Source organism: Pleuronectes platessa, chromosome 11 (genome assembly GCF_947347685.1).
Source record: "Pleuronectes platessa chromosome 11, fPlePla1.1, whole genome shotgun sequence".
Lineage (NCBI taxonomy): Eukaryota > Metazoa > Chordata > Actinopteri > Pleuronectiformes > Pleuronectidae > Pleuronectes > Pleuronectes platessa.
Genome location: NC_070636.1, coordinates 1,836,655 through 1,864,151, shown reverse-complemented (window position 1 = coordinate 1,864,151; position 27,497 = coordinate 1,836,655). Strand labels below are relative to the sequence as shown.

Below are 27,497 nucleotides of genomic sequence, written 5' to 3'. Positions count from 1 at the left end.
TCTTAAAGAAGAAGTTACAGGTCTGTGAGAGTCAGACATCTTGCTTGTTTGTAGGTGACCAAATACTTATACATACAATACATACACAATAAATAAAGGAGAACACACACTGTCACTGAATCTTACTAGCCAAGAGACAATTATTTAAAAAAACATATTTAATCATCGTCCAGGTGCGCTGTTTTACCGATCAGCGCCAAACACTTATTTACAGAACTGCGTTGTAAAGCTAGGTACTAATGCAACATATCGTTTGAAAGCAAAGATTCTTCAGATTTCACTGATCTAGACCATTTAAAGATCCGATCACCACAGCCGGTTTAATCAACGTCTCAGTCAGACCGGAAATAGAACAAAAGTCGCCGCGACTCACCTTAGAAGCTTCATATTAATCCACAGATCGATAACATTCCAAAAAAACGGTGTTAGTACATCGCCAAAGGTCCAGACGATCCAATCCAGTAACAATGTCAGTCCAAAACACACGATTACATCAAAGAATAGCCACTGTCAGCTGTTGCATAATGTCATACTCAGCCACCTCCTCCGTGTAAACTGGGACATACTCTCACTTGTAACTCTGTGTGCATGTAAACAAAGATCTCAAAATAGTGGAAAGCCATGTCCTATTGGTTCAAGTGAGCTGTCAATCTAAACTTAACCCAATCGGAGCTGGCATGGGCTGTCCACAGCCTGCAAAAGCCAACGAGGCACCTAGTTGTTGTTGGAAAGAGCGTGCCCCTCTTCTGACGTAAAAGCTTAGCCAATTCCAACCTATTGTTCTGATGACTGGTGTATCGTTTAGCCAATGAAATTTCCCAAAGTGTCCAGCTGGTCCAAGATGATCATGAGTCACTGTTTCATCCCCATCGTGACTGCTACATGTTGCTAAAATATATGAAAGATGTTTATTTGTATAAATTTTAAACCATATGACCGGTTTTGTCTCCTTTATATAAAAGTATGATTTTGAGTGTAAATTTAGCTTTTTTAACCTGGTTGGTTACAATGGTTACAAAGGGTCCTTTGGAGTCTCCCAATGGCCTTTGTGGAAAACGCCTAGACATGCGCTTAGGATAAAATCTGTCAAATATTCATTTTCTGTGGTATTGTTATCAAATTTGAACTTGGGCTAGTCAAGGCTTCATGATAGGGTCCCATTGTGTTTTCCAGCTCATAAGTCCCAGATAGAGTCATCTGCAGGCATCTGTTTATTAAAACATATTCAGGCGGAACTAAAAACCTTCTACTTCACTGTGTGCCAACTGCTATTACTCAATGCCAGTAGCGCTTAGAGTGATTCTGACTGTTGGGGGGAAAAAGTTCAGAATGTTACCTTTCAAAAGAGACCAAGATCATACATGTACTCCAAATGGTTCAAGAACAGCTTTCGATATAATTTGGGTGTCCTCAAACAGGCGTTTTAGGCTAATTTAAGATATATAAACAAAAATCTTTAGTGTTATTCAATGAGTGCTATTTTCTAGGGACATAGAAACTGTTAATAGTCTATTTAAAACATTGAACTAAGAATATGTATAATATGAATATCTGCTGATAAATCAACTTTTGATGCAAAGGTTGAAACTGAATCACTTCTCTCCTTTATGAATCCTCACATGTCTCGTACAAAAGGACTGAATCTAAAATCTTTTACCACACTCAGATCAACTAAACGGTTTCTCTCCTGTATGAAACCTCATATGTCTATTGAGATTGCTCCTATGGCTAAATATTTTACCACACTCGGAGCAACTGAACTGTTTCTCTCCTGTATGACTCCTCATATGTATATTTAGATTGCCCATAAGGCTAAATCTTTTACCACACTCAGAGCAACTAAACGGTTTCTCTCCTGTATGACTCCTCATATGTGTATTTAGATGGCCCCTATGGCTAAATCTTTTATCACATTCAGAGCAACTAAACCGTTTCTCTCCTGTATGAGTCCTCATATGTGTATTTAGATCACCCCTTCTGTTAAATCTTTTACCACACTCAGAGCAACTAAACTGTTTCTCTCCTGTATGAATCCTCATATGTATATTTAGATGGCACCTATGGCCAAATTGTTTATCACACTCAGAGCAACTAAACGGTTTCTCTCCTGTATGACTCCTCTCATGTCTATTTAAATTGCTCCTTTGGTTAAATCTTTCACCACACTCAGAGCAACTAAACGGTTTCTCTCCTGTATGACTCCTCTCATGTCTATTTAGATCACCCCTTTGGTTAAATCGTTTACCACACTCAGAGCAACTAAACGTTTTCTCTCCTGTATGAATCCTCATATGTAGATTTAGACTGCACCTATGGTTAAATCTTTTACCACACTCAGAGCAACAAAACGTTTTTTTTTCTGTCTTACATTCCATATCACTTAGAGGCTCCATCCAATCATCCTCACTGACTTCAGTCTCAGAAGAGTCTTCAGCCTTGTCCTCAGGACCTGGTTGTAAAAGTACATCAGGACCTGAGTTCCTGGCTGGTTCTGGTCCTCCACAGTCCGCTCTGTTCTCCTTCGTCTCACTCGGATGAAGCTTTGAAGATTTAAGTTTCTCTTCATCTTCTTCACTCTTCACAGCGACGGGATCCGATGTGAACTTGACATCAGCCTCCTCCAGTCCTTGAAGCTGCTGTCCATCCTGAGTGGTCCACAGTTCCTCCTGCTCCTTTTTAATGTTGGGGGAATCTGGGTCCTCCTGGTCCACAAGGGGGCTCCACTGCTGCTGCTCAGGGGGAACCTCGTCTTTATTCACCATTAGTTGCTGGACGTCTGCAGGACACACTGAAACACAAATACAGACGTTTATTTTTTCAGAGTTTCCTGAAGTGTTTTGAAAAACTTGTGTTGTGTCGTTTAATGTCACTGTTGTGATTTTTGAACGATCACATTCAGGAGGCAGAGATGTTGAGGTTGTTTACAGTTGGTGTTACGATGCAGCTTGTAAAGTAAGCAGCATAAAACAAAGGGTTTCTGGTAAAAAAAAGTTTTTCATTTTGAGGCATAAAAATTAATAAGGTCACTAACTGAGGAGAACAGGGTGAGGGGATGTTAGTTAGTTGGTTAAGATGCTTTCAGAAAAGACCTGTGGGTAAAGCTCAGAGAAATGTGTCCAGACTTCCTGTTTCAGACATGAGCGACACAGCAGCAGGTTTTCTGCACAGACTCTTTCACAACAATATTAAATCCTCCTCATTATTCAGTTGAGAGGAAGAGCAACGGAATATTAGGAATCACTCGTAAATAAGTTAATATCAGCACAGAATACATCATTTATTTTATTTTGAAGGCGTCAAACATTTTTACCTGACGTACATCCTGAATGCATGCGATTGCACGATGTGTTGGCGAACAGAGTTTAGGAGAGATGTGAGTTAGCCGTTAGTCCGCAAAAATGTCAGCCCACAATAAAAAAAGAAAGATCTATACAGAATGTAGAGTTTTTAACGAGACATGGACTGTTAAGTATTTGTTTACTGAAGTCAAAGGGAAAGCCGTGTGCTTATTTGTGGTGAAAAGATCGATGTTCTTAAGGATTACAATTTGAATCGCAATTACGAGACAAAGCAGGGAGAGACTTACAGAAACTTGACCGATGAAGAACGCGCACGGACATCGGAAGCTTTGCTAGCTAAGCTGCAGAAGCAACAAGGTTTTTTTTAAACAAGCTTTCCACATCCAGGGATGGAGCTGTCAAGACCAGCTTTGAGACATCCCACAAAATCGCAAAAAGGGGTAAGCCGTTCTCTGTTGGGGAGTTTATCAAGGAGTGTTTGGTTGACTCTGCTGCACTAATATGCCCTGAGAAGAAAGAGGCATTTGAGAACGTGTCCCTCTCCAGACGAACCGTAAAGAGAAGGATCGAGGACATCGCAGGAAATCTCGAGCTTCAGCTGATAAATAAAAGTAGCTGATTTTGACTTTTTCTCCTTGGCTCTGGATGAGAGCTGTGATGTCCGCCACACAGCCCAGTTACTCATCTTTGTATGTGGGTTGCGAAAGACTTTGCGATAACGGAGGAGTAGTGTTGACACGATACCAAAACTATGACTTCGATACTATACCTGCCAAAATATCACGATACCCGATACTTTTGATATGATACGATACTGGTTTATCTGATAGTAATAAATATAACAACTGTAAGGTTCTCTTTTTTACCAGCTTGTTCCTGCCCAGCTTTTTGAACACTTAACAAATGGCATTCATATTAGTATTAGCCTACAGGCCCACATAAGTGAAATTGTAGGTTATTTTGCATGTATAGCGTTTTCGTTCTTAATTTTTTTCTTAATTGAGTTTAATTTTGACAATGAACTGTGCTACGTTCTTGCAGCCAAATTGAAATCTAGATCAACGTCTTAAATGAGAATTCATGCAATAGGGCAAGAACACATTCAAGTGACTGGGGTGTAATGTTTCTAAGTGCGCAAAAACACACAAGCGTAACGTGAGGGAACGTCACGTTAATTTGTCAAATCAGCATCGTATCAGGCCAGCATGATAAAACCAGGAGCCGTGACAAATTAACGTGACGTTCCCTCACGTTACCGCTCAACATATGAACACTGTACAGGGAGCCGCTGCAGAAGGGGCTGAAGGGCCGCGGCTTGCGGCCCCTGGCTCCGGAGAAAGAATGACTTTTTTTACTGCTCCGCCATTAAAGAGATGCGGACGTCAAGGCATTAGTTGCGCCTCACATTCACCCTGCCGGTCGCGCGCCCCACTTGTTATGTCTCTGCCCGGTCGCGTGATTATTGCTATTTCAATGAAGAACTGGTACAAAAAATATGCAAAACCGTATCGTTTTTAACGTAAGGGTACCGCGGTACCATTCTAGGACCGGTACACCGTGCAACACTACGGAGGAGATGACAGCAATGCGGTGAATAAAAGGGACGCAACTTGGAGTGATTTGTTCACGGAGTTAACTGCATGCTTAGACAAGCTGGGACTCAAATGGGACCAACTGGCTGGTGTTACAACCGATGATAGTCCAAATCTGACAGGGAAAAATGTCGGACTTTTGAAGCGGATGCAAGATAAAGTAAAGTTAAATTACTATTTTTGTATTGTATTATACCTATCATGTTACTGATGTTGTACCTAAATTAGTTAACTTCATCAGGGCAAGAGCTGAATCACAGACAGTTTGTTGCACTTTTGGAGGAGCATGAGACTGAACATGGGGACATAGGCTACCACACAGCTGTCGGATGGATCAGTCTGGGCAAAGTGATTAAAAGAGTATGGGACCTGAGAGCGGAGATTCGAGTTTTGTGAAACGAAAGGCAAGGACATCAATGAGCTTTCAAATACAGACTGGATGGCAGAACTTGTATTTGCGGTTGATGTCACTGCATTAATTAATGAGTTAAATACCAAACTACAAGCCAAGGGCCTATTTGCACATGAAATGTACAGCCTGGTGAAGGCTTTCATGAGAAAGTTGCAGTTTCTTTCAAGCCAGTTGGAGGGTAACATTCTCAACCACATGCCAACACTGAAAGAAGCCCCACCATCAGTTGATCACCTCCGCAGGTACTCATCCATGTTAGGGGCACTGCATGGTGAGTTTTCAAGAAGATTTCAAGACTTCAAAACAGTTGAAAGTGAAGAGCACAAGATGTCTTCTCCCTTCACGTGCAGTGTGGATAATGCACAAAGTGATGTTCAGCTCAAACTCATTGACCTGCAGTCTAATACACTACTGGCAGAGCACATTCAGTCAGTATCACTGCTGGAGTTTTATTCTTCTCTCAAAGAGGAGAACTTTGCATACATGAAGAGGCATGCTCAGAAGATGTTGGTTCTCTTTGGATCTACTTACATATGTGAACAAACATTTTCTGTGATGAAGTTTAACAAATCCAGATACAGATTTCCTCTCGTTATTAAATGTCCCCATCTGCAGCCCCACTACAAGCACACAAGCAGTCAGACAGAGAGAAAAAGAGGGGGGTGGGGGATGGCTATGAGGACCATCATCATTTACCCCGAGCCCCTACATTGAACGGGTTACACACAACAACCAGCGGAGAAATGCGGGTCCGGTGTGAACAGCCAGGCGGGAGCGCGCTGGAGTATAGCACTGCGCGGCGAGGCCGCTACATTGTGTGGTGCTGCTCTTTGTCGGATTCTTCGAAACCAAACTGTTCTGATTTTGAGAGATTAAGCAAGTGGAAAAAGGCGGTCCTAGAATTTTTTTTTAAGTGAGAATTAAACTACAAATAATGATCGAAGAACACCCCTCAAGTTCCTGACTGTTTCACTGGAAGCCAGGGCAATATCGTCTAGCGCAGCTATATCATTAGATAATGTATCTCTAAAGGCCTGTGTATGCTTCTCCGAGTCCGTTGCGGTAGGACGGAGCGGACGGACACTTTTTGATTTATAGTTCTACGAGCCTTTTTGTTCCGAAAACAATTCATCGCCAGAACAGTAGTTGGCGCAACGGAAGTCGAGCTTAGAGAAGCCTACCTCATGAGGTATATAGAAGAAGTCCACGCTGGTTTATTTACGTCCCCCCGGCTCCTCACACACAGCGAACGATGACAACAGAAAATGGATGTTAATGACGCGACAGTTTTGCTGAAATAAAGTGACACCCAGCGGGTCAAAGTGCTTATGTTATCGTGTCTTAGCGCAGCGGTACCCCGGTCTTGTTTCCAAACTGCGTTGCTAATTCAACAGCTGCAACAGCTTGAAGCTACACGGAGGCAGCTAGCTTCCCCCCAGCTTCCACACACAGTCAGCACGGACACCCGATACTAACTACTACCAAGTGTTTGCTTCTAACCTGACGGTGTTTGAGAAACCGTGTCATGACAGCCTTGGGATTAAAGTCAGCGGGTTTTTGCGCTGTTCCCAGCAGTTAGCATGGTGGCTAGCCCCGTTATCAAAGTTCGTTATAATCGTATGTGACCGTACACACATGCTGCAAGTGCTCTAACCAGCCACCGTCAGCCGGACAACGCCGCTGGCTTAACACACTTGTCACATTAATCATAGAGTCGTAGTTGTAATTTAGGTTTATTGTGATTTAGGGAATGAAACAGGAAGTTAGAGGTCCAGAAATGACGTTGGGCGGAAATGATGTTTTTAGTGGACCAATCACAGCCAAGTGCTATCCGTTGGCTGGCCGCCATTTCGACGTGTAGTTAGAAAAATGAGAGCTGCACGAAAAGCTCTCCGAGGAGCCGCGGAGAGGCACGGAGAGGGCGTTCCACGTTGGAGAGGGCGGTCCTATCTCTCCGTGTTCGTCAAAACGGAGAAGCATACATTGGGCTTAAGGCAGGGGTTCTCAAACTTTTGCAAGCTGGGCCCCCCCAAGGCTGATTAGGGGTAGTTGTATGTATGGCTGTGAGCGACTTGCAAACGAATAATGAATAAGGCTGTGCTAGGCAATGGCTCCTAACAAAACAAACAGTACACAATGTAGACAGGGACAGCACAGAATAGTATTCAAGTGCTGGTGTTTTATTTGTTGCAACACGGTGAATAATTGAAGATGTGAAGGTAGGTGTTAAGGAGAAAAGGGCTAGCTGCAGTTGGAAGAAGTTAGCTAGCTAGAAGGCTAGCTCTTGGGGCTATGAGCTTTCTGAAAAAGACTGTGGAGCAAATTACTCCTTAGATTAGGATACGAATAGGCCTGCTGCAGGTGCAGAAAAGTATTACTAAGGAAGGAGTGAGTCTTCAAAAAGACTGTTTATAAAGCAATGAATATCTGAATTATAGAGGAAACAAAAGCAATCGCACAAACTCTGCAGTTACTTTTATACTCTGAAGCGTACGAGCAACTCGCATTCAAATAATAATACTCCTCTTTTGATTGGTGGATCAGGAACGAAACAGTATTTGATTTGTTTGTGTCAGTCCAGCCCCTTGCATTTCCCCACTGAGGGAGCTTTTACTAACCAGTCACACGCCTTTTTTTTTTTTTGTCTGTGACATTGCGCCCCCCACTTTGAGAACCCCTGCTTCTAGTTATGTGTCCTCCCGTGTCGAGGCTTCGAAGCGTGTGTCGAGTAATCGAGGATGATTTTTATGAAGCGCGTATCGAGGCTTGTGTTGATGACGTATGTGATGACGTTCGAAGCCTCGCGAGCCGGCCGAGCATGTCACTGATTCAGGAAAGGGTTCGCGGGTTTGGTGTGCGATTCAAAATAAAAGGGGCCGCGAAACGCAATGGATTCCCCCCCACACTACTTGTCTTGGGACTTTATTGTGCGTTTGCTTGCAATATATTCTGAGTATTGCAGGGAGAAAAGGAATTTATTTCCTAACTTGTAAAAACTTGCGGTATCTTTTCTTTGTACCCCAGCATCATCTGTGCGCTGTGAAATGATAGTTTCTAAAGCAGGCGAAATTATTTCAAAAAATTAATCCGCCTGAAACCCAGCACTGTTGAGAAGCTGTTGTTTTTAAATAAAAATAAATTAACTTATCCATTTCGTACGTGTACGTGTATTGACATCACAAACATCATTAATTCGTTTATTCAATTCAAAGCTTCACACACCAAAGCCATGGTTTCATTATAATTACCTTACATTTAATGTCCACTTGATGGCGCAGTAGAGCAAATGAAGCACCATGAAGCTTCGGCCCATGAGCGAACCAATTGGATGGAAAGCTTCAAAGCTTCATGAAGCTTCATCTCGCCATCACTACCTGCTTCAAGGTGTTTAGGGCCAAGTTTTATAAAATCTGTTTTATCTGAGTTTAAGAGAGACAATTGCGGGTCATCCAGTTATATGTCCTTGAGACATGCTTGAAGTTTAGTTAATTGATTAGATTGTTCAGGTTCTAATCGACAAGTATAACTGGGTGTCATCCGCATAACAGTGGAAATTTACCGAGTGTGTCCTGATAATGTTTCCTAGTGGAAGCATATATAATGAGAATAAAATTGGGCCGAGCACAGAGCCCTGTGGAACACCATGGTTAACTTTGGTGCGCACAGATGACTCATCATTAATTTGCACGAATTGGAAGCGATCAGAAAAATAAGATTCAAACCAGTTTAGGGCGGTTCCTTTAATGTTAATTAACCGTTTCAGTCTCTGTAATAAAATGTGATGGTCTACTGTGTTGAATGCTGCACTGAGATATAACAGAATGAGGACAGACACAAATCCATGATCTGAAGCTATTAGAAGGTCATTAGTGACTTTTTCCAAGGCTGTCTCTGTGCTGTGATTGGCTCTAAACCCCGACTGAAAGTCTTCATATATATTATTTTCCTGGAGAAGCTCAAACAGCTGACAACTTTTTCTAAGATTTTAGACAGGAAGGGGAGATTAGATATTGGTATAACTCCCTCTGTCTCCTATGAAGAGGAGCATCAGCTTTGTAAAGCCTTGTATTAAGTATACAGCATTTATTCGGTGTTCGGATTATCACCAGATGACATGGGCGTTACCTTAAAGCACATCTGGTGTTATACAGCTGACAAAGTAAAGAACGAGACATTTATCTGACGCGCGATAAAGATCTCAGCGGCTCGGTGGTGTAATGTCTTCGTCATAAGGCTAGAAGCTGATAGGGCTTCGGTTCGTTGTTTCGAATCCCGTTCAAGAATTTTGTACTGTTATCTTTTTTTTTAAACCATTTGATTTATATTGCTGTCTCAACGTGATGCTGCACTGGTGAATGGGTTCTGTAGGATTGTTATTTCAGAGAGACCTTCTTGCGCCATTTAAACGTAAATGTAAGTTCACGGACGAACTAAAAAAAAATACCCATGTTTTCGCCTCGGCCATGATGCTTCGGAAGCTGAGTGCATGACATGCAGAGCAGGCACTTACGCGTCAGTGGCAAATAAAGGTGGCAGCGATTTGGAAGCTCACGTACACTCTGCAAAACACAAAACTGCAGCAAGAGGAGAGAGCTCGTCGAGTAAAGTGACCGACTTTTTTGTGAGTAAAACCGACACTTCTGTTACGGCTGCAGAGGGTACCCTCGCTTTTCACACAATAAAACATCACAACAGCTACAGATCAATGGACTGCACATCTGATTTGCTAAGAAAGATTTTCCCAGATTCGGTGACAGCTCAAAAAATCTCAAGTGCTCGCCCCAAGACAGAAGCCATTGTTAATGCCGTGATAGCCCCACATTCTGTCGAAGTTGCTCTGAAAGCACTTGAAGAAATCCCGTACTGTGTCCATATAAGTAATTTATTATTTGGAATATTGTATTTGTAATCATTATTGCTTTAATATATGAGGAGGACTGAAAAGTTTCTTAATTTTCTTATTTTAATATGTGGCCATATAAAGAATTTATTATTTAGAATGTTTTATTTGTTATCATTATTGACACATTTAAATGCCACAAAAAAGATTTGTTTTACATTTGCACTTTGCAATTTTGTTAAAGTTCAATAAATAGATGTTCATATAGTCATTTGTGTCATTTTTGTCATTTCATTTGTGTGCATTCACATGGTCATGGTGCGGCATGCTATACACTACACCTCCCCCCCGCGACGAAGTTTCCTCTTTTTTACAAACTCAAATATGGTCACCCTATCTAAGCTGCGGAGCCGAGCTTCTAAGTCGCTGAGCCTCTCGCCTCCATCGCTTTTTATTTCAGCGAGACCTTCAGTAGATCACCGCACTTCACACACAGCGATCGAGGGACTGCTAGCTGGGGCTAAGATACGTGCTAAGCTAGGAGACTCCGTGGCGGCTAGCGGGGGCTAAGCTAACTATAGCTAACGGAGGTTCTAACCTGCGGAGCCGAGCTTCTAAGTCGCTGAGCCTCTCGCCTCCATCGCTACCAACACACTGCATTTATTACATGTAGCACTACTGCTAATGGAGGTGGAGGAGTCAGTGAACATGAGACACTCGGAGCAAGAGAGAGAGAGAAGACATCGCTGCTGTCTCCTCCTGTTCGACTACGAGGCTGAGCTCACACAGAACACAGAGTCACGGAGCACCAGAGAGTAGGGGCTGGTCTGTGTGGCTGTTTAACTACAGACCGGTGATTGTAGCCGTAGTGATGCAGAGAAACAGCTGTTAGCAGAGGAGCTAGTTCACAGAGCGACCACCACCAGCGACTGGTAAACAGGAAGTGACGATAAGACGCAGCACGCTTACCCTAATGACGTAATCATAACATTTACTCTTACCAGTAGAAGCTTATCAAATTAATACGAGTATTATTGAGTTCAGCCTGTTGGTGCGGCCCTCCACAACTGTCCATGTTCTCATGTGGCCCCTTGGAAATATGAATCCCCCCCTGCTCCCGGGACTGACCTGCTCTGTGCAGCCGGACTACGGGCTGCATCGCGGCATCGAGCAGCCTCCTCTGGCGGCAGACCTCCCGCTGGGACCGCTCTGTCCGCTCCACTCGCTCCTCGGACTCTAACAAGGTTTCCTCCAGCCCCGCGAGGATCTGCTCCCCCGCCGCCGCGAGCCGCTCGGTGAGCATCGCTCTCAGCTCCGGGACTCGATCCTTTCCTCCTCCTTTCTCCACCTGCAGCAGGAAGTCTTCCGCTCATGTACCAACACCCGCAGCAGCTGCACGGTGGACCAGTTCCTCCTCTCTGGGTCTTTGAGTAGACAAAGAGAGCTCTCGACAGGAAACAGAGACTCCGAGCTCCGAGCCAGCAGTGACCCCTTTTGGACTGGAGGACGAAGAGGAAACGAGAGTACTAATACTTCACAGTAGAAATACTCTGTTACAAGTACTTGTTAAACAAGTAGTAAAGTATAAGCAACAAAATAAACTAAATCGATGGTGTAAGAAGAATTCGGATCATTCACTGAGGTAAAAGTACCAAGACACTAAAGTAATATTCCATTACAAGTAAAAGTACTAAGACAGTGAAGTAGAAATACTCAATATTAAATTAACCAAACTGTGACAGTAAAACCAAAAATAAACGACAATTTCTAGGACTCCAAAGCCAAGCACATGCATTTCGAACCGTGCATACGTTTTGTGCACTGCGGCAAAGATAAACGCTTCCCTTCCTGCGTCCATCACGTGATGTTGATTCTTGTCTGTTAGTTGCTCATTACGGTCAACACTATCAATTGTCCATCACACTGGGAAAACTTTATGTAAATTGAATGAAAGTTGTATAAAAAGCTTATTTCCTGTTGCCAATAGGTGGCGCCATCAGTTTATTACATACAGACTAATAGATCTGTTCAAGTAGGGGCTCTGATGTAGCGTGAGCGACTTTGTGTCAATTGGACAATGTTACAACAACTTCATTTTCACACTGATCAGTAGGTGGCGCTATGACCCAGAGGAAATATTGACACAGAGCTGTTCAGGCTTGGACTCTGATCATTAGACAGAAGTTTGGTATTTATCGGACAATGTACATTTGAGTGGAGTTGTTTGTTTACGGCTCAGCATCTAAGGATTCATGGTCCGTGTATGTCCGAGTTATAAAACATCGTGTTATGATGGCGTGCAATCAAACTTTGACGCCACGCCACGGTCACACCGTGTATCGAAAAAGCGATCTTTGAGTTAGTTTGTATCTCCATCCTGTTGACATATCACTTATCTCAATTTGAAGTTGATCCATTCTCACAAAATAGGTTCAGTAAAGGCATCAGTGCTTGTTTCCCCATATAATCTGTATTTTATCAATAAAAGAAATCCCCACTCTCTGTGGCTCTGAACACTGTAGCTGGAGAGACTCATGAGGACATCATGAAGTCATTTGTGAGGACACACTGACCTCTAGTGTTGAGATCACATCAACACACCCAACTTCAATAGAGAAGCCTCTTTGACCTTGACAGGAAGGCGTGAAGGAGAATTCTGTCTATTTTTCCAGACCATTAACTCAACTGTTTTGTCCTTGGACACAACAGCCGGATGGTGGGAGGAGCTGGGGATTGAACCAACAACCACCTGGACAACTCAGTCCACTTTCACAGTAAAGTATCCACGAAGTTTCCCAAATATTAAGTCCTGAGACATTATCCTTTTCAGTTGGATTTAACTGTCACTTCCTCAAAGGGACATTGTGCTTTTACTCTGAAGATGAACAGGAAGTGATTCTATGGATCTTGTTGCCGTGACAGATATCAGAACCAATAACAATAATCTGGATTTTGAAGAAGTTACTTGTTAACGATGCTCAGTTATGTTTCTGTAAGAGTGTTACGTAAATAAACAAATAAACAAGAATGTATGTTTTCAATGTGTTTTCCTGCTTCAGATGCCGGTTGCACACACACACACACTTTCTTAACCAAACACACATTATTCATAACTTCCTTAATATGAATTTGCAGAAACAGCAGCTTGATGAGAGAAAAGTCTGAGTTTTTCTCCTGAAAATCTCGAAGCTTAAATAAAGTTTTCATTCACACGCAGTGAAATTAAACAAGTTTATAAAAACCCTAATGAAGCAGGTTTGAGTGTCACATTGATAATTAAAGAGCTGAAATGTGTTTTGATATGAAATCTGGTTGGAAGTGGTGGAAGACAGACATAGACCCAGAGAGAGAGAGAGAGCGAGAGAGAGAGAGAGCTTTATCACCCGCAGATCCAGGGCCTCTGTGGCCGCACCATGGATTGCGGTTTGTGGATCGCGCACCGGGGGTCGCGGTGTTGGATCCAGTGTGGCGGATTCTGTGTCGTGTGGGCTGATCGTGGTGCTGGTGGCGGACCCTGTGTCGCGTTGGCATTGGGTACAGGAGGTGGACCAGGACCGAGGCGGTGGCTCGTGGTGGGTCCTGGTGGGCGGCGGTGGATGATGACTGAGGACTGAAGGGGCCTCTGGTCTGGATGGTGGTTCGTGGTCCTGCTGGTTGCTGACCATGGACTGTGATTGCAGCGGGACTGCATCAATGCCGCTTAAAACTTTAATGATGAATGTTTTCTACACATGGCATCTATTGCACTTCTGTCCGTCCTGGGAGAGGGATCCCTCACATGTGGCTCTCTGAGGTTTCTACGTATTTTTACCCTGATAAAAGGGTTTTTAGTAGTTTTTCCCTTACTCTTGCTGAGGGTTAAGGACAGAGGATGTCACACCCTGTTAAAGCCCTATGAGACGAATTGTAATTTGTGAATATGGGCTATACAAATAAAATTTGATTGATAGATGGAAGGAGGTTTTCACTCAAAATCTCACGATACATGGCCCCATTCATTCTTTCCTTTCACCGGTTCCCAAACTGGGGTACATGTACCCCCAGGGGTACGCGAAGTGGTTCAGGGGGTTCAGGGGAGAACATTTTATTTGCGTTTTCAAAGTGAAAAAAGCCCATTATATTTTCAAACTTATTTATAAATAATCATGCAATATTAAAAAGTCTGAATAGCCAAGTCGCATTGCCAAAAATACTCATGTATACCCATATTCAGCGAAATAATTACACAGCCAAAAATAGTTAAAGGTAGGTTAGTGACCGTTAGTCCAAACTAGGGATGGGCATAATTAATCGACGATCGATTAATTGATCATTAAGAATTTCGTCGATGTTATTATTTTGGCATCCTCTCAAGCACACCCGTCTCATCAACCTGTGCCATGGTGATTATTTCTGACTGAACTCCGGTCCGGCCACTTCCCCCTTTTCAAATTCAACCCACACTTCTGCACACTGTTTAGTTTATTTATGTCCTTAGTTAAACATTGTTAGTGTGAGTATCTAGATTTTCATCTGTTTTGCCTTGGTTGAGTTAAATAGTTATGCCCGTTAAACCCCTGAGTGAGTTAGTTCGATCTCCTTGTTTGTTTGTCATTTCCCTTTACCTGGTTGTATTGCTAATAAAACTTTTTCCGATCTAAACTTCCCTCCGAGTCCTGAAATCCCTGACAATTTCACAGTTTAAAGTGTTATAGGCTGTATATGTGCGCGGGGGGGGGATACGTAGCTGGAGATGGAATGTCTGAAGGGGTACGGGACTGTAAAAAGTTTAGGAACGACTGCTCTACACGGATCAGTCGTCCTGTTCCCCTTCCAGAAAAACAGCTCCAAAGCATGATGTTTCCACCCCCATGCTTCACAGTAGGTATGGTGTTCTTTGGATGAAACTCTAAATTCTTTCTCCTCCAAACACGACGAGTTGAGCGTTTACCAAAATGTTATATTTTGGTTTCATCTGACCTTGTTTCATTCTCCAAATCCTCTTCTGGATCATCCAAATGCTCTCTAGCAAACTTCAGATGGGCCTGGACATATACTGGCTTAAGCAGGGGGACACGTCTGGCACTGCAGGATTTGAGTCCCTGGCGGCGTAGTGTGTTACTGATGGTAGCCTTTGTTACTTTGGTCCCAGCTCTCTGCAAGTCATTCACTAGGTCCCCACGTGTGGTTCTGGGATTTTTGTTTACCGTTTTTGTGATAATTTTGACCCCATGGGGTGAGATCTTGCGTGGAGCCCCAGATCGAGGGAGATTATCAGTGGTTTTGTATGTCTTCCATTTTCTAATAATTGCTCCCACAGTTGATTTCTTCACAACAAGCTGCTTACCTATTGCAGATTCAGTCTTCCCAGCCTGGTGCAGGTCTACAATTTTGTTTCTGGTGTCCTTTGACAGCTCTTTGGTCTTGGCCATAGTGGAGTTTGGAGAGTGACTGTTTGAGGTTGTGGACAGGTGTCTTTTATACTGATAACGAGTTCAAACAGGTGCCATTAATACAGGTAACGAGTGGAGGGCAGAGGAGCCTCTTGAAGAAGTTACAGGTCTGTGAGAGCCAGACATCTTGCTTGTTTGTAGGTGACCAAATACATACAATACACACACAATAAATAAAGGAGAACACACACTGTCACTAAATCGTACTAACCAAGAGACAATTATTTAAAAAAACATATTTAATCATCGTCCAGGTGCGCTGTTTTACCGATCAGCGCCAAACATTCTTATTTACAGAACTGCGTTGTACAGCTAGGTACTAATGTAACATATCGTTTGAAAGCAAAGATTCTTCAGATTTCACTGATTTAAACCATTTAAAGATCCGATCATATTAATCCACAGATCGATGACATTCCAACAAAAACGGTGTTAGTACATCGCCAAAGGTCCAGACGATCCAATCCAGTAACAATGTCAGTCCAAAACACACTATTACATCAAAGAATAGCCACTGTCAGCTGTTTTATAATGTCAGCTCAGCCACCTCCTCCGTGTAAACTGGGACATACTCTCACTTGTAACTCTGTGTGCATGTAAACAAAGATCTCAAAATGGTGGAAAGCCATGTCCTATTGGTTCAAGTGAGCTGTCAATCTAAACTTGACCCAATCGGAGCTGGCATGGGCTGTTCGCAGCCTGCAAAAGCCAACGAGGCACCTAGTTGTTGTTGGAAAGAGCATGCCCCTCTTCTGACGTGTAAAGGCTGAGCCAATTCCAACCTATTGTTCTGATGACTGGCGTATCGTTTAGCCAATGAAATTTCCCAACAGTGTCCAGCTGGTCCAAGAGCATCATGCGTCACTGTTTCATCCCCATCGTGACTGCTACATGTTGCTAAATAATATGAAAGAAGTTTATTTGTATACATTTTAAACCATATGACCGGTTTTGTCTCCTTTATATAAACGTATGATTTTGAGTGTAAATTTAGCTTTTTTAACCTGGTTGGTTACAATGGTTACAAAGGGTCCTTTGGAGTCTCCCAATGGCCTTTTTGGAAAATGCATAGACATGCGCTTAGGATAAAATCTGTCAAATATTCATTTTCTGTGGCATTGTTATCAAATTTGAACTTGGGCTAGTCAAGGCTTCATGATAGGGTCCCATTGTGTTTTCCAGCTCATAAGTCCCAGATAGAGTCATCTGCAGGCATCTGTTTATTAAAACATATTCGGGCGGAACTAAAAACCTTCTACTTCACTGTGTGCCAACTGCTATTACTCAATGCCAGTAGCGCTTAGAGTGATTCTGACTGTTGGGGGGAAAAAGTTCAGAATGTTACCTTTCAAAAGAGACCAAGATCATACATGTACTCCAAATGGTTCAAGAACAGCTTTCGATATAATTTGGGTGTCCTCAAACAGGCGTTTTAGGCTAATTTAAGATATATAAACAAAAATCTTTAGTGTTATTCAATGAGTGCTATTTTCTAGGGACATAGAAACTGTTAATAGTCTATTTAAAACATTGAACTAAGAATATGTATAATATGAATATCTGCTGATAAATCAACTTTTGATGCAAAGGTTGAAACTGAATCACTTCTCTCCTTTATGAATCCTCACATGTCTCGTACAAAAGGACTGAATCTAAAATCTTTTACCACACTCAGATCAACTAAACGGTTTATCTCCTGTATGAAACCTCATATGTCTATTGAGATTGCTCCTATGGCTAAATCTTTTACCACACTCGGAGCAACTGAACTGTTTCTCTCCTGTATGACTCCTCATATGTATATTTAGATTGCCAATGAGGCTAAATCTTTTACCACACTCAGAGCAACTAAACGGTTTCTCTCCTGTATGACTCCTCATATGTGTATTTAGATGGCCCCTATGGCTAAATCTTTTATCACATTCAGAGCAACTAAACCGTTTCTCTCCTGTATGAGTCCTCATATGTGTATTTAGATCACCCCTCCTGTTAAATCTTTTACCACACTCAGAGCAACTAAACTGTTTCTCTCCTGTATGAATCCTCATATGTATATTTAGATGGCACCTATGGCCAAATTGTTTATCACACTCAGAGCAACTAAACGGTTTCTCTCCTCTATGACTCCTCATATGTATATTGAGATTGCCCCTTAGGTTAAATCTTTCACCACACTCAGAACAACTAAACGGTTTCTCTCCTGTATGAATCCTCATATGTGTATTTAGATGGCACCTATGGCTAAATCGTTTATTACACTCAGAGCAACTAAACGGTTTCTCTCCTGTATGACTCCTCTCATGTCTATTTAAATTGCTCCTTTGGTTAAATCTTTCACCACACTCAGAGCAACTAAACGGTTTCTCTCCTGTATGACTCCTCTCATGTCTATTTAGATCACCCCTTTGGTTAAATCGTTTACCACACTCAGAGCAACTAAACGGTTTCTCTCCTGTATGAATCCTCATATGTAGATTTAGACTGCACCTATGGTTAAATCTTTTACCACACTCAGAGCAACAAAACGTTTTTTTTTCTGTCTTACATTCCATATCACTTAGAGGCTCCATCCAATCATCCTCACTGACTTCAGTCTCAGAAGAGTCTTCAGCCTTGTCCTCAGGACCTGGTTGTAAAAGTACATCAGGACCTGAGTTCCTGGCTGGTTCTGGTCCTCCACAGTCCGCTCTGTTCTCCTTCGTCTCACTCGGATGAAGCTTTGAAGATTTAAGTTTCTCTTCATCTTCTTCACTCTTCACAGCGACGGGATCCGATGTGAACTTGACATCAGCCTCCTCCAGTCCTTGAAGCTGCTGTCCATCCTGAGTGGTCCACAGTTCCTCCTGCTCCTTTTTAATGTTGGGGGAATCTGGGTCCTCCTGGTCCACAAGGGGGCTCCACTGCTGCTGCTCAGGGGGAACCTCGTCTTTATTCACCATTAGTTGCTGGACGTCTGCAGGACACACTGAAACACAAATACAGACGTTTATTTTTTCAGAGTTTCCTGAAGTGTTTTGAAAAACTTGTGTTGTGTCGTTTAATGTCACTGTTGTGATTTTTGAACGATCACATTCAGGAGGCAGAGATGTTGAGGTTGTTTACAGTTGGTGTTACGATGCAGCTTGTAAAGTAAGCAGCATAAAACAAAGGGTTTCTGGTAAAAAAAAGTTTTTCATTTTGAGGCATAAAAATTAATAAGGTCACTAACTGAGGAGAACAGGGTGAGGGGATGTTAGTTAGTTGGTTAAGATGCTTTCAGAAAAGACCTGTGGGTAAAGCTCAGAGAAATGTGTCCAGACTTCCTGTTTCAGACATGAGCGACACAGCAGCAGGTTTTCTGCACAGACTCTTTCACAACAATATTAAATCCTCCTCATTATTCAGGTGAGAGGAAGAGCAACGGAATATTAGGAATCACTCGTAAATAAGTTAATATCAGCACAGAATACATCATTTATTTTATTTTGAAGGCGTCAAACATTTTTACCTGACGTACATCCTGAATGCATGCGATTGCACGATGTGTTGGCGAACAGAGTTTAGGAGAGATGTGAGTTAGCCGTTAGTCCGCAAAAATGTCAGCCCACAATAAAAAAAGAAAGATCTATACAGAATGTAGAGTTTTTAACGAGACATGGACTGTTAAGTATTTGTTTACTGAAGTCAAAGGGAAAGCCGTGTGCTTATTTGTGGTGAAAAGATCGATGTTCTTAAGGATTACAATTTGAATCACAATTACGAGACAAAGCAGGGAGAGACTTACAGAAACTTGACCGATGAAGAACGCGCACGGACATCGGAAGCTTTGCTAGCTAAGCTGCAGAAGCAACAAGGTTTTTTTTAAACAAGATTTCCACATCCAGGGATGGAGCTGTCAAGACCAGCTTTGAGATATCCCACAAAATCGCAAAAAGGGGTAAGCCGTTCTCTGTTGGGGAGTTTATCAAGGAGTGTTTGGTTGACTCTGCTGCACTAATATGCCCTGAGAAGAAAGAGGCATTTGAGAACGTGTCCCTCTCCAGACGAACCGTAAAGAGAAGGATCGAGGACATCGCAGGAAATCTCGAGCTTCAGCTGATAAATAAAAGTAGCTGATTTTGACTTTTTCTCCTTGGCTCTGGATGAGAGCTGTGATGTCCGCCACACAGCCCAGGTACTCATCTTTGTATGTGGGTTGCGAAAGACTTTGCGATAACGGAGGAGTAGTGTTGACACGATACCAAAACTATGACTTCGATACTATACCTGCCAAAATATCACGATACCCGATACTTTTGATACGATACGATACTGGTTTATCTGATAGTAATAAATATAACAACTGTAAGGTTCTCTTTTTTACCAGCTTGTTCCTGCCCAGCTTTTTGAACACTTAACAAATGGCATTCATATTAGTATTAGCCTACAGGCCCACATAAGTGAAATTGTAGGTTATTTTGCATGTATAGCGTTTTCGTTCTTAATTTTTTTCTTAATTGAGTTTAATTTTGACAATGAACTGTGCTACGTTCTTGCAGCCAAATTGAAATCTAGATCAACGTCTTAAATGAGAATTCATGCAATAGGGCAAGAACACATTCAAGTGACTGGGGTGTAATGTTTCTAAGTGCGCAAAAACACACAAGCGTAACGTGAGGGAACGTCACGTTAATTTGTCAAATCAGCATCGTATCAGGCCAGCATGATAAAACAAGGAGCCGTGACAAATTAACGTGACGTTCCCTCACGTTACCGCTCAACATATGAACACTGTACAGGGAGCCGCTGCAGAAGGGGCTGAAGGGCCGCGGCTTGCGGCCCCTGGCTCCGGAGAAAGAATGACTTTTTTTACTGCTCCGCCATTAAAGAGATGCGGACGTCAAGGCATTAGTTGCGCCTCACATTCACCCTGCCGGTCGCGCGCCCCACTTGTTATGTCTCTGCCCGGTCGCATGATTATTGCTATTTCAATGAAGAACTGGTACAAAAAATATGCAAAACCGTATCGTTTTTAACGTAAGGGTACCGCGGTACCATTCTAGGACCGGTACACCGTGCAACACTACGGAGGAGATGACAGCAATGCGGTGAATAAAAGGGACGCAACTTGGAGTGATTTGTTCACGGAGTTAACTGCATGCTTAGACAAGCTGGGACTCAAATGGGACCAACTGGCTGGTGTTACAACCGATGATAGTCCAAATCTGACAGGGAAAAATGTCGGACTTTTGAAGCGGATGCAAGATAAAGTAAAGTTAAATTACTATTTTTGTATTGTATTATACCTATCATGTTACTGATGTTGTACCTAAATTAGTTAACTTCATCAGGGCAAGAGCTGAATCACAGACAGTTTGTTGCACTTTTGGAGGAGCATGAGACTGAACATGGGGACATAGGCTACCACACAGCTGTCGGATGGATCAGTCTGGGCAAAGTGATTAAAAGAGTATGGGACCTGAGAGCGGAGATTCGAGTTTTTTGAAACGAAAGGCAAGGACATCAATGAGCTTTCAAATACAGACTGGATGGCAGAACTTGTATTTGCGGTTGATGTCACTGCATTAATTAATGAGTTAAATACCAAACTACAAGCCAAGGGCCTATTTGCACATGAAATGTACAGCCTGGTGAAGGCTTTCATGAGAAAGTTGCAGTTTCTTTCAAGCCAGTTGGAGGGTAACATTCTCAACCACATGCCAACACTGAAAGAAGCCCCACCATCAGTTGATCACCTCCGCAGGTACTCATCCATGTTAGGGGCACTGCATGGTGAGTTTTCAAGAGGATTTCAAGACTTCAAAACAGTTGAAAGTGAAGAGCACAAGATGTCTTCTCCCTTCACGTGCAGTGTGGATAATGCACAAAGTGATGTTCAGCTCAAACTCATTGACCTGCAGTCTAATACACTACTGGCAGAGCACATTCAGTCAGTATCACTGCTGGAGTTTTATTCTTCTCTCAAAGAGGAGAACTTTGCATACATGAAGAGGCATGCTCAGAAGATGTTGGTTCTCTTTGGATCTACTTACATATGTGAACAAACATTTTCTGTGATGAAGTTTAACAAATCCAGATACAGATTTCCTCTCGTTATTAAATGTCCCCATCTGCAGCCCACTACAAGCACAAAAGCAGTCAGACAGAGAGAAAAAGAGGGGGGTGGGGGATGGCTATGAGGACCATCATCATTTACCCCAAGCCCCTACATTGAACGGGTTACACACAACAACCAGCGGAGAAATGCGGGTCCGGTGTGAACAGCCAGGCGGGAGCGCGCTGGAGTATAGCACTGCGCGGCGAGGCCGCTACATTGTGTGGTGCTGCTCTTTGTCGGATTCTTCGAAACCAAACTGTTCTGATTTTGAGAGATTAAGCAAGTGGAAAAAGGCGGTCCTAGAATTTTTTTTTAAGTGAGAATTAAACTACAAATAATGATCGAAGAACACCCCTCAAGTTCCTGACTGTTTCACTGGAAGCCAGGGCAATATCGTCTAGCGCAGCTATATCATTAGATAATGTATCTCTAAAGGCCTGTGTATGCTTCTCCGAGTCCGTTGCGGTAGGACGGAGCGGACGGACACTTTTTGATTTATAGTTCTACGAGCCTTTTTGTTCCGAAAACAATTCATCGCCAGAACAGTAGTTGGCGCAACGGAAGTCGAGCTTAGAGAAGCCTACCTCATGAGGTATATAGAAGAAGTCCACGCTGGTTTATTTACGTCCCCCCGGCTCCTCACACACAGCGAACGATGACAACAGAAAATGGATGTTGATGACGCGACAGTTTTGCTGAAATAAAGTGACACCCAGCGGGTCAAAGTGCTTATGTTATCGTGTCTTAGCGCAGCGGTACCCCGGTCTTGTTTCCAAACTGCGTTGCTAATTCAACAGCTGCAACAGCTTGAAGCTACACGGAGGCAGCTAGCTTCCCCCCAGCTTCCACACACAGTCAGCACGGACACCCGATACTAACTACTACCAAGTGTTTGCTTCTAACCTGACGGTGTTTGAGAAACCGTGTCATGACAGCCTTGGGATTAAAGTCAGCGGGTTTTTGCGCTGTTCCCAGCAGTTAGCATGGTGGCTAGCCCCGTTATCAAAGTTCGTTATAACCGTATGTGACCGTACACACATGCTGCAAGTGCTCTAACCAGCCACCGTCAGCCGGACAACGCCGCTGGCTTAACACACTTGTCACATTAATCATAGAGTCGTAGTTGTAATTTAGGTTTATTGTGATTTAGGGAATGAAACAGGAAGTTAGAGGTCCAGAAATGACGTTGGGCGGAAATGATGTTTTTAGTGGACCAATCACAGCCAAGTGCTATCCGTTGGCTGGCCGCCATTTCGACGTGTAGTTAGAAAAATGAGAGCTGCACGAAAAGCTCTCCGAGGAGCCGCGGAGAGGCATGGAGAGGGCGTTCCACGTTGGAGAGGGCGGTCCTATCTCTCCGTGTTCGTCAAAACGGAGAAGCATACATTGGGCTTAAGGCAGGGGTTCTCAAACTTTTGCAAGCTGGGCCCCCCCAAGGCTGATTAGGGGTAGTTGTATGTATGGCTGTGAGCGACTTGCAAACGAATAATGAATAAGGCTGTGCTAGGCAATGGCTCCTAACAAAACAAACAGTACACAATGTAGACAGGGACAGCACAGAATAGTATTCAAGTGCTGGTGTTTTATTTGTTGCAACACGGTGAATAATTGAAGATGTGAAGGTAGGTGTTAAGGAGAAAAGGGCTAGCTGCAGTTGGAAGAAGTTAGCTAGCTAGAAGGCTAGCTCTTGGGGCTATGAGCTTTCTGAAAAAGACTGTGGAGCAAATTACTCCTTAGATTAGGATACGAATAGGCCTGCTGCAGGTGCAGAAAAGTATTACTAAGGAAGGAGTGAGTCTTCAAAAAGACTGTTTATAAAGCAATGAATATCTGAATTATAGAGGAAACAAAAGCAATCGCACAAACTCTGCAGTTACTTTTATACTCTGAAGCGTACGAGCAACTCGCATTCAAATAATAATACTCCTCTTTTGATTGGTGGATCAGGAACGAAACAGTATTTGATTTGTTTGTGTCAGTCCAGCCCCTTGCATTTCCCCACTGAGGGAGCTTTTACTAACCAGTCACACGCCTTTTTTTTTTTTTTGTCTGTGACATTGCGCCCCCCACTTTGAGAACCCCTGCTTCTAGTTATGTGTCCTCCCGTGTCGAGGCTTCGAAGCGTGTGTCGAGTAATCGAGGATGATTTTTATGAAGCGCGTATCGAGGCTTGTGTTGATGACGTATGTGATGACGTTCGAAGCCTCGCGAGCCGGCCGAGCATGTCACTGATTCAGGAAAGGGTTCGCGGGTTTGGTGTGCGATTCAAAATAAAAGGGGCCGCGAAACGCAATGGATTCCCCCCCACACTACTTGTCTTGGGACTTTATTGTGCGTTTGCTTGCAATATATTCTGAGTATTGCAGGGAGAAAAGGAATTTATTTCCTAACTTGTAAAAACTTGCGGTATCTTTTCTTTGTACCCCAGCATCATCTGTGCGCTGTGAAAAGATAGTTTCTAAAGCAGGCGAAATTATTTCAAAAAATTAATCCGCCTGAAACCTAGCACTGTTGAGAAGCTGTTGTTTTTAAATAAAAATAAATTAACTTATCCATTTCGTACGTGTACGTGTATTGACATCACAAACATCATTAATTCGTTTATTCAATTCAAAGCTTCACACACCAAAGCCATGGTTTCATTATAATTACCTTACATTTAATGTCCACTTGATGGCGCAGTAGAGCAAATGAAGCACCATGAAGCTTCGGCCCATGAGCGAACCAATTGGATGGAAAGCTTCAAAGCTTCATGAAGCTTCATCTCGCCATCACTACCTGCTTCAAGGTGTTTAGGGCCAAGTTTTATAAAATCTGTTTTATCTGAGTTTAAGAGAGACAATTGCGGGTCATCCAGTTATATGTCCTTGAGACATGCTTGAAGTTTAGTTAATTGATTAGATTGTTCAGGTTCTAATCGACAAGTATAACTGGGTGTCATCCGCATAACAGTGGAAATTTACCGAGTGTGTCCTGATAATGTTTCCTAGTGGAAGCATATATAATGAGAATAAAATTGGGCCGAGCACAGAGCCCTGTGGAACACCATGGTTAACTTTGGTGCGCACAGATGACTCATCATTAATTTGCACGAATTGGAAGCGATCAGAAAAATAAGATTCAAACCAGTTTAGTGCGGTTCCTTTAATGTTAATTAACCGTTTCAGTCTCTGTAATAAAATGTGATGGTCTACTGTGTTGAATGCTGCACTGAGATATAACAGAATGAGGACAGACACAAATCCATGATCTGAAGCTATTAGAAGGTCATTAGTGACTTTTTCCAAGGCTGTCTCTGTGCTGTGATTGGCTCTAAACCCCGACTGAAAGTCTTCATATATATTATTTTCCTGGAGAAGCTCAAACAGCTGACAACTTTTTCTAAGATTTTAGACAGGAAGGGGAGATTAGATATTGGTATAACTCCCTCTGTCTCCTATGAAGAGGAGCATCAGCTTTGTAAAGCCTTGTATTAAGTATACAGCATTTATTCGGTGTTCGGATTATCACCAGATGACATGGGCGTTACCTTAAAGCACATCTGGTGTTATACAGCTGACAAAGTAAAGAACGAGACATTTATCTGACGCGCGATAAAGATCTCAGCGGCTCGGTGGTGTAATGTCTTCGTCATAAGGCTAGAAGCTGATAGGGCTTCGGTTCGTTGTTTCGAATCCCGTTCAAGAATTTTGTACTGTTATCTTTTTTTTCAAACCATTAGATTTATATTGCTGTCTCAACGTGATGCTGCACTGGTGAATGGGTTCTGTAGGATTTTTATTTCAGAGAGACCTTCTTGCGCCATTTAAACGTAAATGTAAGTTCACGGACGAACTAAAAAAAAATACCCATGTTTTCGCCTCGGCCATGATGCTTCGGAAGCTGAGTGCATGACATGCAGAGCAGGCACTTACGCGTCAGTGGCAAATAAAGGTGGCAGCGATTTGGAAGCTCACGTACACTCTGCAAAACACAAAACTGCAGCAAGAGGAGAGAGCTCGTCGAGTAAAGTGACAGACTTTTTTGTGAGTAAAACCGACACTTCTGTTACGGCTGCAGAGGGTACCCTCGCTTTTCACACAATAAAACATCACAACAGCTACAGATCAATGGACTGCACATCTGATTTGCTAAGAAAGATTTTCCCAGATTCGGTGACAGCTCAAAAAATCTCAAGTGCTCGCACCAAGACAGAAGCCATTGTTAATGCCGTGATAGCCCCACATTCTGTCGAAGTTGCTCTGAAAGCACTTGAAGAAATCCCGTACTGTGTCCATATAAGTAATTTATTATTTGGAATATTGTATTTGTAATCATTATTGCTTTAATATATGAGGAGGACTGAAAAGTTTCTTAATTTTCTTATTTTAATATGTGGCCATATAAAGAATTTATTATTTAGAATGTTTTATTTGTTATCATTATTGACACATTTAAATGCCACAAAAAAGATTTGTTTTACATTTGCACTTTGCAATTTTGTTAAAGTTCAATAAATAGATGTTCATATAGTCATTTGTGTCATTTTTGTCATTTCATTTGTGTGCATTCACATGGTCATGGTGCGGCATGCTATACACTACACCTCCCCCCCGCGACGAAGTTTCCTCTTTTTTACAAACTCAAATATGGTCACCCTATCTAAGCTGCGGAGCCGAGCTTCTAAGTCGCTGAGCCTCTCGCCTCCATCGCTTTTTATTTCAGCGAGACCTTCAGTAGATCACCGCACTTCACACACAGCGATCGAGGGACTGCTAGCTGGGGCTAAGATACGTGCTAAGCTAGGAGACTCCGTGGCGGCTAGCGGGGGCTAAGCTAACTATAGCTAACGGAGGTTCTAACCTGCGGAGCCGAGCTTCTAAGTCGCTGAGCCTCTCGCCTCCATCGCTACCAACACACTGCATTTATTACATGTAGCACTACTGCTAATGGAGGTGGAGGAGTCAGTGAACATGAGACACTCGGAGCAAGAGAGAGAGAGAAGACATCGCTGCTGTCTCCTCCTGTTCGACTACGAGGCTGAGCTCACACAGAACACAGAGTCACGGAGCACCAGAGAGTAGGGGCTGGTCTGTGTGGCTGTTTAACTACAGACCGGTGATTGTAGCCGTAGTGATGCAGAGAAACAGCTGTTAGCAGAGGAGCTAGTTCACAGAGCGACCACCACCAGCGACTGGTAAACAGGAAGTGACGATAAGACGCAGCACGCTTACCCTAATGACGTAATCATAACATTTACTCTTACCAGTAGAAGCTTATCAAATTAATACGAGTATTATTGAGTTCAGCCTGTTGGTGCGGCCCTCCACAACTGTCCATGTTCTCATGTGGCCCCTTGGAAATATGAATCCCCCCCTAATCCCGGGACTGACCTGCTCTGTGCAGCCGGACTACGGGCTGCATCGCGGCATCGAGCAGCCTCCTCTGGCGGCAGACCTCCCGCTGGGACCGCTCTGTCCGCTCCACTCGCTCCTCGGACTCTAACAAGGTTTCCTCCAGCCCCGCGAGGATCTGCTCCCCCGCCGCCGCGAGCCGCTCGGTGAGCATCGCTCTCAGCTCCGGGACTCGATCCTTTCCTCCTCCTTTCTCCACCTGCAGCAGGAAGTCTTCCGCTCATGTACCAACACCCGCAGCAGCTGCACGGTGGACCAGTTCCTCCTCTCTGGGTCTTTGAGTAGACAAAGAGAGCTCTCGACAGGAAACAGAGACTCCGAGCTCCGAGCCAGCAGTGACCCCTTTTGGACTGGAGGACGAAGAGGAAACGAGAGTACTAATACTTCACAGTAGAAATACTCTGTTACAAGTACTTGTTAAACAAGTAGTAAAGTATAAGCAACAAAATAAAC

At 43.1% G+C, this 27,497-nt stretch overlaps 2 protein-coding genes across 2 annotated transcripts; both read right to left on the bottom strand.

Moving 5' to 3' along the window:
• Positions 1-116: 116 nt before the first annotated feature.
• On the bottom strand, positions 117-11,603 carry LOC128450905 (oocyte zinc finger protein XlCOF6.1-like). The gene is made up of 2 exons (XM_053434666.1): positions 11,272-11,603; positions 117-2,788 (listed from the first exon to the last, which is right to left on the bottom strand). The coding sequence occupies exons 1-2, from the start codon at positions 11,444-11,446 to the stop codon at positions 1,668-1,670; spliced, it is 1,296 nt and encodes a 431-aa protein (XP_053290641.1). The 5' UTR covers positions 11,447-11,603; the 3' UTR covers positions 117-1,667.
• Positions 11,604-15,796: 4,193 nt separating this feature from the next.
• LOC128450896 (zinc finger protein OZF) lies at positions 15,797-27,353 on the bottom strand. The gene is made up of 2 exons (XM_053434653.1): positions 27,024-27,353; positions 15,797-18,540 (listed from the first exon to the last, which is right to left on the bottom strand). The coding sequence occupies exons 1-2, from the start codon at positions 27,196-27,198 to the stop codon at positions 17,252-17,254; spliced, it is 1,464 nt and encodes a 487-aa protein (XP_053290628.1). The 5' UTR covers positions 27,199-27,353; the 3' UTR covers positions 15,797-17,251.
• Between the last annotated feature and the right edge of the window lie 144 nt (positions 27,354-27,497).